General features: G+C 41.5%; 1 protein-coding gene across 3 annotated transcripts in view; it reads right to left on the bottom strand.

Annotated features, from left to right (window-relative positions):
- LOC144687327 (protein PHTF2) overlaps window positions 1-16,535 on the bottom strand; it is a 120,232-nt gene that overhangs the window by 63,104 nt on the left and 40,593 nt on the right. For all 3 annotated transcript variants that reach the window (XM_078553283.1, XM_078553285.1, XM_078553284.1), the window contains 2 exons: window positions 14,029-14,085; window positions 8,566-8,635 (listed from right to left, as the gene is read on the bottom strand). In XM_078553283.1, the coding sequence (XP_078409409.1) occupies window positions 8,566-8,635; window positions 14,029-14,085 (127 nt within the window). The remainder of the gene's footprint in view (window positions 1-8,565; window positions 8,636-14,028; window positions 14,086-16,535) is intronic.

Here is a 16,535-nt window from a genome sequence, read left to right as displayed (position 1 = left end):
CTGCCCTGCCGCAGGGATTTCACAATTTCCAGTCCATATTTCACCAGCGGCTGAGGGAAGGGTTAAAAGGATTCTCGAGGCCTGAATGTCTAGTGCAGTATGTAGACGACTTACTCCTACAAACTAAAACCAAAAAGGAACATTATCAACTGCTAAGTGAATTACCACAGTTATTACATGACTTGGGATTAAAGATTAACCCTAAAAAAGTGCAGATCATGAAACAAAAAGTTACTTACTTGGGAATGATTCTGACACCGGGGAAGTGGGTCATTGACAAGCGAAGGATAAGAGACAGTTGGTAGACTCCCTGTTCCGTGGGATGTAAAAGGGTTAAGGTCCTTCTTAGGCTTGGTGGGATATTGCAGGGACCACATTGATGGATTCGGCAAGAAAGCGGCCCTGCTAATGGAATTATTAAAAAAGCATGTGGCCTGGGAGTGGAAAACAGAACACACTCAGGCCATGACCGCTCTAAAGCAAGCACTAGCTGCCGCGCCAGCTCTCAAAACCCCAACTCCAACTGAGCTGTTTTCGTTGGAGGTGGCTACCACAGACACCACCCTTTCGGCAGTTCTATTACAGGAGGCACACGGGAAATTACGACCAGTAGCATACGCCCTCACCAGTAGAGCAGGGGTATACGATATGCGAAAAACACTTGCTAGCTGTCTTTTGGGCAGTGTAGCATTTTACCTATATAGTGGGACTAAATCCACTTACAATATTAACAGAACACACCCCCGTACAGCTACTGTTAGACAGAAGGATGGTGCAGTTAGCCAAAATAGAATCGCAAGATGGACATTGTTGCTGCAAGGGAGAAATATAACTGCAAAGGGGGTAAAAACCACCACTATGTTAGCAGACAACTTAGTTTATCAGGGAGAAAAACGTGGGTGTCAACTGATGATAGCAAATTACCCCAAGGGCCCATTTGTATCAAAGAAAAAGGGAGGGAGTAAGACGGGGCCTGAAAGCAGAAAAACAAAGGAAACAGGAAAGGAAGAACCCTATTTTAAAATTTTTGTGGATGGCTCTTCATCAGTACAGGATGGGGAAAGGAGAACTGGCTGTGGGATATACATGGAGGATGAACACGGACAGGAAAGATATAGTGCGGCTTTGAAATTACCTAAAACCATGAGTGCACAGGCAGCAGAACTGCCGTCGCATATGTGATTGGCCATCTGGAATACTTTCTGCCTAGATCAGTCATATATTCTGATAGCATGTATGTCTGTAATAGCCTCACAGAACATTTGCCCCTATGGGAAGCGAGAGGATTTGTCTCAGCGGGTGGAAGGCCCCTTCCTTCGGCCCCGCTATTACAGTACATCTTTGAAGAAGCACAGGGGAAAGGATTTGGGGTCACAAAAGTGAAAGCTCATTCAAAACTATCTCCTAAAGAGAACAGGAAAGCTGATGAACTAGCCAAACTAGGTGCTGTAAGTGGACAGGAATGGCAGCCACCGATTGGGGAAATCAGGGGCCAGAAAGAGAAGGCCAAAGTAATGGATTTAACGGAGGAGCAAAAGAAAGACGGAGAATTGAAACTAACTAATAGAAGGAGCAGAGTCAGACACATACAAAAGGCACGAGGGGGTCTACTTTCAAGACGGAGTGGTTTTATGTGAGGGAAAATTTGTGGTGCCAGAGGGGGGACGAAACCAAATTATCCACTGGTACCATGACTTATGGGGACATAAAGGGACGGATAGCACCCTGGATCAGATAAACGAGGTGCGCTGGTGTCCCGGAATGAAAGGTGACGTGGAACATTATGTCAAGAATTGTTTGATCTGTGCACAACACAACCCCGATAGAAATGTTAGGAAAGGGGCCCTCCGACATACTAGATCAGTAGAAGGGCCTTGGACTAATTTACAGATAGACTATGTAGGACCCCTTCCCCCTGCTCCAGGAGGATACAAGTATATTCTAGTAATAGTGGATACCTTCACTAAATGGATGGCAGCTTTTCCGAAGAGAACAAACACAGCCAAAATTACTGCGAAAATTTTATTACAGATGTTTACCCGTTGGGGTTTACCCCGAAGCATAGGATCGCATCAGGGAACACATTTTACAGCCCAAGTAATGCAAGATGTTATGATATTCCACATACCCTATAGACCACAGTCTAGTGGAATTGTGGAAAGAATGAATCGGACATTGAAAAACATGATAGCCAGAATGGTGCAGCAGCACAAGACAACCTGACAGCTCGTGCTGATGATAATCAGGAATATCGTGGCTTCATCAACAGGCTACACTCCTTATAGACTCATGACAGGAAGGGACATGAGGGGAATGCAGGGGTTGGTAGGTTTGGATTTGTCCAAACCCGAGGTAGACCACATTATATCAGAAAAATGGGTACAACAGCTAGTAGAAACAGTAAAAGAAGCAAATTATGTAGCCGCTCACCAACAGGGAAAGAAGAAACAGCAAAGCAAGGCTTATTTCGACGCAAAAGCCAGCCCGATAGAGTTGAGCCCCGGACAAAGAGTAATGATTAGAATACACCAGCCCACCTCATTCTTGAGTCCAAAGTTTGCTGGCCCCTATGAGATAGTAGATAAAGCTAGCCCATCTGTATACAAGATATTAACGACACCAGATAAGAGTGGCTGGTATCACATTAATCAACTAAAGTTAGTGGGAGAAAAACAAGATAATCACCATTGGCATGTGCTGCTCGATGCTAATGATGTTCCGAATCCCGAAGGTCAGGGAGATCAAGAACAGGACTAGCTACAGATCAAAGAGGAGGTGATTGAAAACAAATTTGATACTGTCCGTTCATATACAGAGGCAAATCCAAGGGAAAAAACGAAAGAAAAATAAAACAAAGAAGGGGGATAAGTGGGTTAGAAGAAATGGACAGTTAGAATCTGAAACAAATTGGGAACAGGATATGGACGGTCTGGCTCAGTATATGGAGAGACTGGACTTAAAATAGTACTCAAAAGAAACTGTAAATAAGAACAGAAATTACACTTGTTCATTACAGGTCCAGCCTAAAATGAAGGGGATAATGCATTTTGTTGCTATCAGATTGACCATCATCAGAACTGCGGTTGAACCTGCCTAGAAGCCGTCACAACGAATGAACGTACCTGAAGCAGTGTCGGCGGCAGAGGGATATCCCGAGACCAGGAACAACTTTGCTCTGCAGAATAAGACAGTCCGAACCAACAAAGGGAAAAGAGAGGACTTAAATTTATATTATACGGGAATTAGCGCAGGAAAAACTTTGGGTATACCGGAGGAAGCGGGAGTACAGTTTTCATGCAACAAAGTTCTAGAGGTGACATTGTCAGTAATCCCAGAGGGAAAAATCATTAGTCAATTTGTGGGTCCATTTATTGAGCGACCATCGGGGAGTGACGGTCGAGGTAAAATTATGGTCCACTGGGACCACACCTATGTGAATATTGACTGGGGTAGCGACTCATACCGGAGATATATTGATTGGGGAGGATATAAGCAGGCGTTTTAGAAAGATTGGCTGGATCATCATCAATTGTCAGTACTTATGAAAATTGTTCATTGTCCATTCTGCCTGATAACAGCCAGTCCTTTTTACAATACGCCCTTGTGGGACAAACATATGACATAGCCACAGCGGCTATGAACTATAACAAAGGATGGAAACAGTGCCCTCTGGAAGGACACAATGTGGCCATTAACAATGTGACCTTAGACCTGGTTATCGGTGGACAAGTTCTGCCTAAGCCAATAATGAGGATGGTAATAAATGAAAGACCTCACAGTCCAATGTACCGATATAGACCAAGATCTGCGGAAATATGTTCCTACCGAACTACCACCTATTCCGCACCTGACTGCAGATTGGCTTCCTCTGCTATTTGCGTCCAAAGAGATAATTCACCAATGGACTAAACATACTAAAATAATTAGAACTCATGCTGATAAAGCAGAGGAACTGCTACGGGACCCCAGGTTCTGGGATAAGTTTTGGAATTGGGGATCTAATGTTCAAATACATCCATGGGTCAGGATTTTATCACATGCTGCTGTAGTTGTGATTTTATGTGCATTAATACTTGTCATATTCAACATATATCAGCTTAGAAGGTGGAAAATTGAAATTTTTCAACGATTGAATGTTAGTGCTATAATGAAACAGAAGAAACGATTATCAATATAAGGACACTGTGAAGTATATTTTATATACGCTCCTCTTTTATATTTTTATATAACCATGTGATATCGCGGATATAACATGCCTACTGAGGGACAATGACAACCTCAGGAGTGGTACACAGAAAGGGAGAATAATGATCCTAAGATCTTTGGATCAAAAGAGGGGAGATGTTGGCCAGGGGCTGCAGAAACTCCTGAGCAACTTTTGAACTGAAGTAACCTGAGGTCAGTCACTGGCCTGAGCTGGCTGGAACCGGTTTGAATTAGCAAAGACAAAGGAAATGTGATGAGACACAAGTCCTTATTTAGAAAAGGGGTAACGAGGTTATGCTACCCAAGTTCTTGGGACAGATGAGGAGATGCCACAGACTAGGCAAGGAAGCCTAAACCAACGGGAGAGAGACAGCACAGCTTGAAGAGATAAGATTCAGTATAAGAGTGGAGAATTTCGGGGTGTGGGTTTAGATCCTAGTTTGGGTATAAGACTATACCTGGTGCAAACTGCATGTCTATATCTAACCAGACCTATAAGCTATATGTATACGATGGAACAACGTGAATAAAGCGAATTTAGGGTTAGGAGACGATTAACTCTGGTCCTCATTGTACTAAGCCAATAACCCCTACATACATCCACACACGCACACACCGTCCCAACTCCCCTCCCCAAAGTCATTACTCGGCAGCCCCTGTCCCCCCAGCTCACTCAGCATCCCATAGTTCCAACACCCCCTGCACCCCCAGCCTGCCAAACCCCACCAAGTCTCAAGCTCTCCCTCTTCCTTTCCTTGCCTGCCGAATCCCTTGGCCCAACCAAGTGGCCAGCAGCACAGCATGCCCCCCTGGTGGGATGAGTGGCGGCTCCTCCAAGCCTGCTCCCGGCCTCTTTGATGGCAGAAATTTTCCAGACTTTTTGAGTCTCTGTCCCTGGCTTTGGTTGAATTGGAGGTAGCAGCAACAAAGGGGAGGCAGAGGTTGGGAAACAAAATTTAAAAGGGTGGAATTTCATTATCTAAATGTCGGAATTCCACCAAATGGTAGAAATTTCTCATCCCTGAAAAGTTCTGACTAATCTGCTTATGGATAACTTATTAATGCTGAAATGACAGAAGTTAGTGCTAAAAGTTTGATGTAGAAATGAATCTGCCACATGGTCAGCAAATTTTTTTTCCCTACTTTAGTCCACAGTTTTAGCAGCTTTGCCAGCAACAAGTGACCAATTTCTGGGGTAAGAGAACTTAGTACCAACAGTGGTTTACTCTGCATTCAAGAAAACAGTTTTTAGACAAGGGGTCTGGAGTTTCCTCTGTATTTGCATCCAGATACACTTGCAATCTGGGCACAAACCAATTATGTGGCTTTGAAGATCACAGAATTACGGACGCAAGTGAGTTACCCGTGTAACTAGAAAACATCCAAATCTTTCCATCCAAAAGAATTTCCATCTACCAAATTAGCCATGCCATTGACTCTTAACTTTCCTCCAATGCACTTCTTCAAGGATCTCTCAACAATACCTCCAGATTCTCAGGGAACAAAATCAATTTCTTACCTTTTAAGTGCAATTTTTTGATTTTTTTTATAAAAAGAGAATTACCCTCACTAAGACCTGCTCTGTATTCTCTATTTCTTTTTTTGTCTTTTTTATAATAAGCATAATTCACATTAAAAAGCTTCTCACAAGAACGTAAGAAATAGAAGCAGGAGAAGACCATACTAACTTCACCATTCAATATGATCATGGCTGATCTTCAGCTCCAACTCCAACTTTCTCACCGGCTCCCCACATCCCTGGAGTCCATGAGAGACCAAAAATCTGTCTATCTCACCTTTAAATATACTTAATGATGGCACATCCACAACCCTTAAGGTAGAGAATTCCAAAGATACACAACCTTTTGAATGAACAAATTTCTCCTATTCTCAGTCCTAAATGATCAGCCCCTTATCCTGAGGCTGCGCCCCCATGTTCTAAGCTCCCCAGCCAGGGTACACAATGTCTCAGTATCTACCCTGTCAAGCCCATAAGTGTTGAATCGTGAATGTTTCAATGAAATCATTCTTTCCAACTCCAGAGAATATAGACCCAATTTACACAGCCTCTCATCTTAGCACAACTCCCTCAGCACAGGGACCAATCTAGTGAACCTTCACTGGACTGCCTCCAATGCAAGTACAACCTTCCTTAAGTACAGAGAGCAAAACTGCACACAGTATTCCCAGTGCTGTCTCACCGAAGCTCCACAACAGACATAGCAATGCTTCTTTACTCTTGTACTCCAACCCCCTTACAGGAAAAGCCAACATGTAATTTGCTTTCCTAAGTACTGCCATACCTACATGCTAACTTCTGATGTTCCTTGTACGAGTACACTAACTGCATGTTCTGAAACTTGCTACACCTGATGTGCAGGAATGAGTTTAAACATTAATTTCAAGACTCAATAAAGAAATATACTGTTGAGTTTGGTGTTCCCTTGAGCTGTCTTGAGTGGGAGATCTGAAACAGACGCCTTCAAAATTCTGACCGGGGTCAAGCAAGGCTGTGTGATACCCTCCATGCTATTTACAATCTACCTGGCAGTGGCTATTTGTCTCATCAAAAGATCAACTGCCTTCTGGTGCAGGTATTAAATACCGCCTAGATGGAAAACTTTTCAGCTTCAGTTGCCTCTGTGCCAAAACGAAACTGACCATTTTAGCTTTACATGATCTACAGTTTGTGGACGGCTGCAGTGACGTTGCCCACTCTATACCAGATTTGCAACCTATTCTCAATCTCTTCAATTTTGCATACAAGAGATTCGACCTGTCCTTGAATGTTGCCAAAATAAAACTCATATCAACCCACATCTGGTCAGCCAAGTATTCCCCCTCCCATATTTACCAGGAGATTTACCAGGATGCTGCCTGGGCTGGAGGGTCTGAGTTATGAGGAAAGATTGAATAGGCTGGGGTTGTTTTCCTTGAAGCAATGAAGGTTGAGAGGGGTCCTAATAGAGGTGTATAATATTATGAGGGGAATTGATAGGAAGGCACTTTTTCCATTAGTAGAGGGGTCAATAACCAAGGGGCATAGATTTAAGATGAGGTAGAAGACTAAGAGGGGAGTTAAGGAGAATTTTTTTCACCCAGAGGGTGGTGGGAGTCTAGAACTCACTGCCTGAAAGGGTGGTTGAGTCTGAAACTCTCATAACATTTAAGAAACATTTAGATATTTCCTTGTGTTGTCATAGCCTCCAGGGCTATGGGCCAAGCGCTGGAAAATGGGATTAGTGTAGTCAGGTCTTTGTTGACTGGCGTGGACACGATGGGCCGAATGTCCTCCTTCTGTGCTGTAGACGTCTATATGAGTCTATATATGTTGAAGGAGAGGCTCTGGAATATGTTGAGTGCTTCCCATACCTTGGTAGCTGCCACTCTCATAAGGCCACCATTCACAAGAAGATCCAACACAGGATGAGCTGTGCCAGCTCAGCCTTCTACAAACTATAGCAGCAAGTGCTTGACAACAAAGCCCTCTGCAATCAACTAAAGGTCTAGCATACAAAGCAGTCGTCAGCACCATATTCTTGTACTGCAGCGAGACCTGGACTGTGCATCAGGGACACATAAGAGCACTAGAGGAAGTCCATCAGCAGTACTTCCGCCACATCCTCCGATTCAATTGGAAAGAATGTCAAACAAACTCTAGTATCTTTCCTGAAAGCAGCTCCGCAAGCATTCAGGCAAAACTCCTGCAAAATCAACTATGGTGGACTGGATGGACACTGTGACCAGGTGGCCTAAAAGCATCTCCCCTGGCCAGGTCTTGTTTTCTCAACTCCTAAATGGCCAAAATTCCAGGTGAAGACAAAGAAAATGCTTCAAAAACACTCTGAAGCTCTCCTTGAAGCACAGCAACATTAATATTAATGACTGGGAGGGGCTTGATAAAATTGTTCAAAGTGGCTACAACTTTCCCAGCATGCTGCATCATGTAAGTCCAAACATCGTAATAATGAGGCAGAAAAACAAAGTAAAAGAAACAAACCCTGCACTCCAGATGCCACTACCTCATGGGACATCCTGCCCAAAGATCTGCGGGTCAAGAATTGGCCTGCCCAATCACATGAAGACCCATGGCAGAAACTTGCAGCCGAATAGATGTCATCCTCGAATCGAGGGACAGCCAGTGACAATTTCCTTGGGCACCGATTGTTTTTTTGATTTATGCCCATATCCACCCATTTTAAGTTCGGATATATTCTAATGAGTTTGGGAGGGTACGTGGGTGCAACTTAAAATCAGCAAATGAGGGCAACATTGGGTACTTTTTCAGGTCCAACTTCTGAGTTATGCCAAGGTATTTCACCAACTAGCAGATTTCCTTAAACAAAAAGGCATATTTACCCCTTACAAGATCAACATCTATGAGGTCTGGCTTTACGTGGCCAGTTTTCTTTGGTTTGTTCTTCATGCCCTATGGAAAAGAAACACAAATCTAGTAAACAAAGAACATTTCCCACTTTAACCTGCAATATAAAATGTCATCATGTTAATAAGCATGATCAGAAACAGAAAACAAAAACACATATTCAGTGCGAAAATATACTTACTGTTGCCATCTCACTTGTCCAAAGCAGGACCCTTCTGGCGTGGAAAATTGATTTTCATCCATGTGTTAAATCTTACAGGATTAATTGTGCTTACAATATTTTTGTGCCATATTGCAAGCACTGCACACGGCAAGTGTCAATTGCTTGGTTGTTACTTGGTAGTGTGGGTTAGTGTTGAGGTGGGGAAGAGACTATTTGTTGAATATCTGACATGACATCGTCCCTTTGTATGGCAGCTTCATGGACACACAAGTCAGGCATTAAACCCTCACCTAGAGTGTGAGAAGGGTGCTTGGCCACCGTTTACTTGATGAATGGAAATCTACTTATTTGTACATATCATCTAGTTATTTTTTAGAAATAACCCTTCCATATCCACCAGTTTTAAATTTACTTCAAACCATTGTAAAATTATAGAAATCAGATGTAAGCTTGACCTTTATCTGTAAAGCCAGTACTTAAATAACAGCAGTTAACATTGATCCTGCCTGACGAAGATGTTTGACTTCTTTGAGGAAGTAAAAAAATAATTCTGATACACCACATAACGTGGATGTTAAAGACATCCAGATGCCATTTGACAAAGTTTCATATCAACTCAAAGCTTTTGGAGTTCAAGGTAAATTCGAAGGTTATGGATAAGAAATTGGTCGAAGGGGTTAAATGGGGCAGGAGAATGAAGTTGGGGTCCTGGGTGTTAGTGCTAGAATACCCAACTGCAACTAACTAATTCTAATTTACATTAGTGACTTGCATCAGGTTTTTGGGGTGTCAAACAGAGTCAGGCCACTGAGACACAAAAGTGGAAATCCCACCTCCATTTTCATCTCCAGCCATTTTCAGCGGAGTGGGAAAAGGGGTATTGCCGGCACCATTATAAAAGTGGGCATTTCAGAACTTCTGGAATTTGAGGTGGCCGTGTTTTGGAAGCACTTATCAACCACGCCTGCAGAGTGGAGGCGTGAACTATGGATTGGAGATGAGAAGAACATAAAAGGGGAGTAAAAATGGTGGTTGCTTCTGTTACAGTTCATCATTAAATGATTTAGCCTGAGTTGTATCTGTGTTTAATAAAGTGAGTGATGATAGTGTTTTAGCCATTAAATAATATGGTTACCAGGTTGTTACTTCTGACAACTGACAAGCTGTAAAGTGAAGGAACGGTATTGTAAATGTGGGAAAGTCTTCAGGTGCATTAGAATAGATTATCCATTGGATAAAGTGAAATTCTGCATTGTACAACATTGAAAGGCTACCCCATTGTAAGATCCAGAGCTAATTGTTTAAACACTCTTCATTCTTTGCAAATTAGCTCAGCCAACTGTTTGGCTGTTTGAAAACTTTGACAGATGTATGAGCTTTTGACTGCTTTCAAAGGCACTAATAGATTCTGTAGCATAGAGTTTGTTTATTCAGCTGTCCTGGGGAATGACGAGTTTGATGGCTGTGATAGATTTACAAAATTCTGAAAAGATTAATGATTTTTCAATGTGCCTATTCAAGCAATGTTTGTTAATTTTGACAGACTGATTAGCTTTACAACAACTTTGAAATGTTACTCCAGAAACAGAACTCACAAGCTCTAAAGTAGATAGGAAGGTGACAGGGGCACTGCACTGATCTGCAGGTTTAACTTTTTTTCTAGAAACCACTAATGGCAATGAAGAACTGGGCCATTGTTTCTTGGAATTAGGGAAGGCCTTTTAACCTGGCCACTTCATCATTGGCCCACCTCTGTCTCCATGGCAGGCCCAGCTCCAGGGCATCCCACCCTCCGAGAGATGAAGAAGAATCACGCCTGCTGGCACTGCCAGGATGAAGTCAGGATCAATGTTGGGATTGACCCCGACTCCTGCTACTCACCTCAAAAAGGAAAATTCCAGCCTTCGGCTCAGAAATATAATGCAAGCTGATCAAATTTGCAGATAATACTAACTCATGAAAGGAGTAGTGAAATTGAAAGAGGCAACACAAAAATTTCAAAATGAAGATAAAATGTGCAAGTGAGAAGAACAAAAGTGGTGGATGAAACTTAATACAAACAATATAAAATACTACTGATAGGAGATTAAAAATAAGCAATACATACAGTTTGTGATTAGTGTTCAAATAGCAATAGGTGGCATTGGAAGAGATCCAAGCCTTGGTAACTTGACACAAAATGTCCAACCAATGCAGAACAGCAATCAACAAAGTTAGTAGAATGTTAATAGAATACAGTTCAGAAGTAGTCATAATCAAACTGCAGAGTGCTCTGATCAGACTACGTCTCAAGTATAATTTCCAAACTTCGTCATCAAGCTGCAAGGGAGGGATGCAAACACTGGTAGCAGTGCAGAGAAGAGCACAAGGATGGTCCTCTACCTCAGGCATCTCAATTATGAATAAAAACTGGAAAAAACATTGAAATGAGACATCTGAGAAGTTTACAGGCATAAGCAAAATTGTAAACAGTATGGCAAATCTGGAAAATTACTTTTCATTAAATTGAAGGAGTAGGACAAGGAAGTTGCAAGTTTAAGTTTACTTCATACAAAGAATGAATAATACATGAAACGGGCTCCTGTTAGAACAGAGGTAGCAAACTTTAAATCATTTCAGAACTAATTAGTTGCTGCAATGAGACACAGAATGAGGATCATTCTGGATGGTTTAGCTGAAATGGGCTTCCTTATCTGCAACTATCATGTGATAAGTCACTAAGGCTTGTAACCTAGCAAAAGCTGTACCTGCACTTCAGTCAACAAATTTATGTTCACAACTGATGGTTTAAAATGCTTTTGGGTATGTGATGATTTTTTTGTGAAAGGTAATGAAAAAATTTCCATTTATGCTAGAAACAGCTGGCAATCCTTGCACTTCAGACCAGGTATCCTGGGTGGAACAGAGTGTGAAGGTTGGTAATGTCAATTGTTTCGGGTCCATGAAATATAATGCATCATTTATGCTTTCCAGGAAAAGTGCATGTAAAAGGCAACAAAAGTTTGCAGTAAACAAACAGAGGTGGCCAGTGCCATGTCTATTTCCACCACTTCCAATGCTACATTCAACCTGCTCAATTCAAGCTGTGATTCACACAATGTCCACCAACCCAGAATGGTAGTGCTGTAAAAATACTGCACTGCTATCAGTAATTAAATGTTATGGGTAATAAGAATCTCAATGGCTTTGCCAATGAGTCACAAGATGTAAAATCAAAGAATCATATAAAGTTTACAGAACAGAAAGAGCCCATTGTGTCTGTGCCAAGTTCATGTACCAATTATGAACTGTGATATATTGAAAATAATTATTAAGGCTAGAGATTTATTTTTTATTTCTGATGAGGAAATGTTCAGGGATGGGATGCAGAACATAACAAGGAACTAGAGTATTTATGTCGTCAATTAAACATTATACATATTGGGACACATTATGCTCGAATCTTTGATAGCAAGATACATGGGATTGAGATTTTGGAGAAGGGCTTACAGAGGCCAGTCCCAGTGATTGCCACTGGAAGTGTATCGATTGCTTTGGAGACGGGGTTGTCAAGAAACGAAGCCAGAGGTCTATAAATCTATCTTTGAAAAATGAATTGCCTGAGCTTTTAAATTAGAGGATGTGGAGAAATGGTAGCCAACATCAGAAGGCTTCCAAACCTTCCATAGCACTCAGCATCTCATTAAATGAAAGTGTGTGTCTTCAAAAATAATTTATTAATAACACACAGACATTAGCTCTGTATGTGTGATGCAGCACACACTAAAATGCAAAAATATCCTGCAGTACAATTCATATCCATGCTGTTAGTAAGTTATCCATGTACTCTGTGTAGCAAAATAGTAAAGACATTTACTTCATAAATGAATTTACCATTTTGGTACTAGTAGCAACAATGGAAAATCTTTCACTGAACCCCTTTGGGTCACACAGCATATATTCAAAAACTGAATTAAAAAACAACCAGGCCAGAATCCATAGCACAACTGACCACGGCGGTATACAAGCACAAAATCATTTCCTGAGGTACTTACCAATTTAATAAACTGTAAAGAGTATAAATAACATTAGAAAGGAGGACAAATAAAAGTCTGAGATGGCAACTTAGTTATGATGTAGAAATGAAACCAAGGTAACAGAATATAGAGATAGTACTCAGATAGTGAAATTGTCAGCATCATTAAAACATAGTTGCCTGGCAGTAGCAACAGAGCACTAGATTAATGGAAGTACCCTTACTCAAATCTAATTTTTGCTTGATTGTATTAGTTAATCCTAATGATGCACGGAGCATTAGATCTCTGAACATTCCATCAATATAGATGCCCACTGACCCACCCTTTTAATCAGCAGAAAAATCAGTAAGATAAATTCTATGCCATTCCATGAAGAGAATTACTAAGTAGTTGATTGCATAGTGGCCATGAATGAAACTAGAGGTTAAAAGCCCAGAGCATCTAACAATTACAAATAGGGAAAATTGCATTAAAACCAAAAATAAATAATAGTTCATAAAAACTACAAAATTATACTTTTAAATGAGTGCAATGAAAAACTGCAATGCAGAAAATATTTCATAAAACAAAAATGTAGTTTATATTATTAAGCTAGGAAATAAGGAAATATTTTCCATCCTGCACTTATGTGACTATGAAAATGAGAAATATTAAAATATGCCTGTCATCAGCAGTGACATGTCAAATATCTAAAATTTGTGAAGCTGACTACAACTCTGCCTATTAATCAAAGCAGAAGCCTAATTTGCATACAGCTTTGCCAGTCCAACATCTATCTGAGACACTTAACATTCCATATCATGTCAATACTTAAAATTGGCTGACATCTAAGCGACCTTGGTCTGAGACCTGAACCAATTTGTAGTTCATGTCATTAAACAGCAATAGAAAGGTGGCTCTGCTCGATCTATATTCCTGAAAAAAGGGGCATTGCTAGTCACAACTGTTTCAGTGTGTTCTCCCTAGTTATCTTACTTCTGCATAAAGAATAACCAAATAAATTTGTATTCAAAAGGAATCAAATATTGCCCTCAGAAAAAAGATGGGAGCAATTGTGAACAGGACATTTTTTCTCTTTTCATGATACCAGTACATGGTATAAACGTTTTTATATGGAAATTTCGCCAAACTTAACATTATTTTAAAATACTGGATGCCCCTCTCGTGTTATTTACTCAGCCGCACTTAGAGTTATTACATGCCACTGCTGACCGTGCTAACTCCATAGAAACGACATTTAGAAATTAAAAATGCTCTACCTTGATCTCTCTTTGTTCTACAGATTTCTCCCATATTTGTTGATCATAAGCCCCAATCTGTAACAAAAGAAACCGGTTAAAATCATCAATGAATGTTTCAAATATGATGGGGAAAACAGGTAAAAGTTAGGCTGCATGCCCAATGAGTAATTTTACAACACAAATATAGGAACACAGAAAATTCTACAGCAGCTTACTTCTCTTGGATAATACATACAGCATTTTATGCTAATTGAAAATATTAATTCTGTTCTACTAGCAGAGACCCTCAAAAAAATTTGTAATGAAATTAGTATCTTTATTGCAACAGTACTTCATTAAATCTCCATCCCATACCATCCCTTACCATACCCATCCCATTCATCTCTCTCATATCATCCCCATTCCATCCCCCATCCTACCCCTTCTTCCTAGCACATCCGCATCCCACTCCCATGCCATTCGCCCCATGCCGTCCCACTCCCCCCCCCAAAAATGCCATTCCCTGCATCCCCTTCCCATGCCGAACCCCTCCATACCTTTCCTGCAGGCCCCGCCTTGTCCCTCCCATTACATCCTGTTTCCCTCCCCAACTCCACCCCCACCACAGTCCCATGCTGTTTTCTCCCTCCTCCCCAAACTTTGCAACCAGAGCAACTTTGTAATTAGGTTTCCCCTCATTTTCTGCTGTTCTATTCCTCCACCAACATCATCCTCCACTCTGCCACACGTGCCTCACATACTCCAGTTGACACAACATCAGAGCAGCTATGCCTCAAGGCAGCAACCACCAAAGTTCACAGAAAAGTAAGGTTCTTTTAATTTGGGGCAGGGGGAGGGGCGCGTTGTCAAAGAGCATTTGGACAGACAGAGTTTTGAGTCCAACTCCTTACAGTTTCTGATCTCTCAGCCCATAATCGTCGGAAGAAGTTGGAATGTCTCCCATTTGCAGGGTGGGAGGAGTAGTGGAGGGGGAAAGGGGACAGGCAAAGAGGAAAGACAGATGGAAGAGTCACATTAGATGGGCTCTGGCCTTTCCTGGCTATAGGTGCTTTGGTAATGGCTGGGGGCCAGGTTTGAAGCCTGCCCAATCTGTCAGCTGCAGGGTATTCAGCCAACCAGAAAGGGCCAATAAAATTATTTAAAATAAATAGAAGTATAATGATAGGGATGTTTCATGAAGTCTGAATTTTCATGAATGCCCCTGAATTAATACAATGCATGCCTTAAACGCTCCAGTCCTCCACAGGCCCCACGTGTGCCAGGCTCTGCCCACCAAATCAACCCAATCAGAAAAGTGCAGGCAGAGAAAAACAATATATTATAGATTAGATTATCATAAATAAATCAAAGTTCTTGTAGTTTTTAAAATTAACAAAAGGATTTGATTGGTTATTTGTAGGGTATACAGATCTTGACAAATGATGCTTCTTAAAGGGCCTATTAAGGCCACTGTGCAAATGCCAACTTGAATTTTTCAGCTGGCAGTCAGATACCCAACTGAGCTGAATCCCAGCCAATGAACAGAGATGGCGTCCTGGCAACAGACCTGGGGCCCAACATTCCACCTACCATTTTTAAACTCCAGTCCCCCAAACCAAACTATGATTACAAGATGGCCAAAGCTGCGGTTGCAAACCCACTTTGTGGAGGAGATACCCCTCCACAATGATGGCCCAGTAGCTGTGGTCTTTTTAAGTTTTAAAAAAGTCTTCAGAGGGGACTTTCGCCTTGAGGCACCCTCTCTTTCACTGATCTACATCAACAGCTAACACCCCTGACGGAGGGGTTGCTGATCTGTCAGTGCTCAGGAGCCCAGCACTGTCCTTAATTGAATGGGGCTCCCAGAGGTGACCAGTTAATTGGTTGCCTCCTCAAAACATCACTTCTAGTGTTCTGAAGAATCATCATATTGGACTCAAAACGTTAACTCAGTTTGTCTCTCCTCAGATGCTGCAAGACCTGCCGAGTTTTTCCAGCACTTTGTTTTTATTTCAGATCTCCAGCATCCGCAGTATTTTATTTTTAAAATTAGTTTGAATGTTATCCAATTCAAGGTACCCATCATAGTTTATTTATGTAGAGATTGCAACCCTGGATTATTTCAAAAGGGCAAAAGAGACATCAAAAGACGTTAAGACAATGGTTAAAATCACCAGAGATATAAAATTAGGTCAATAGATTGAAAAATTCTATTCGACAGAATTCTATATGTGTCTCAGTACTGGGATTTGAGTGGGCAAGGAAGAGACTAGGGAAAAGGGTGGCTGCAGGGCCCCGTATTTCCTGCAGAGCCAGCAACAAGCTCAGAAGCACCAGAGAGAGGGTGAGAAATCAGTAAAGGAGTGAGTGAAACTTGTGGACTTTACTCTGGGTAAACAGTGGAAAATGATCTCATCAGGAGGGCGAATGGAGAACAGAGACAGAGAACTCTCACTGGAAGAACCAAAGGGGAAGGGAATAGGAAGGTTTTTGATGTGAGGGTTAGATCATTCATCAGAAATGGCTATTAAGGTAAAGACTGAAAC

This window comes from Cetorhinus maximus, chromosome 12, assembly GCF_964194155.1.
Source record: "Cetorhinus maximus chromosome 12, sCetMax3.hap1.1, whole genome shotgun sequence".
NCBI lineage: Eukaryota > Metazoa > Chordata > Chondrichthyes > Lamniformes > Cetorhinidae > Cetorhinus > Cetorhinus maximus.
Note: the sequence above shows the minus strand (reverse complement) of the source record. Positions and strands in the feature narration are given on the sequence as shown.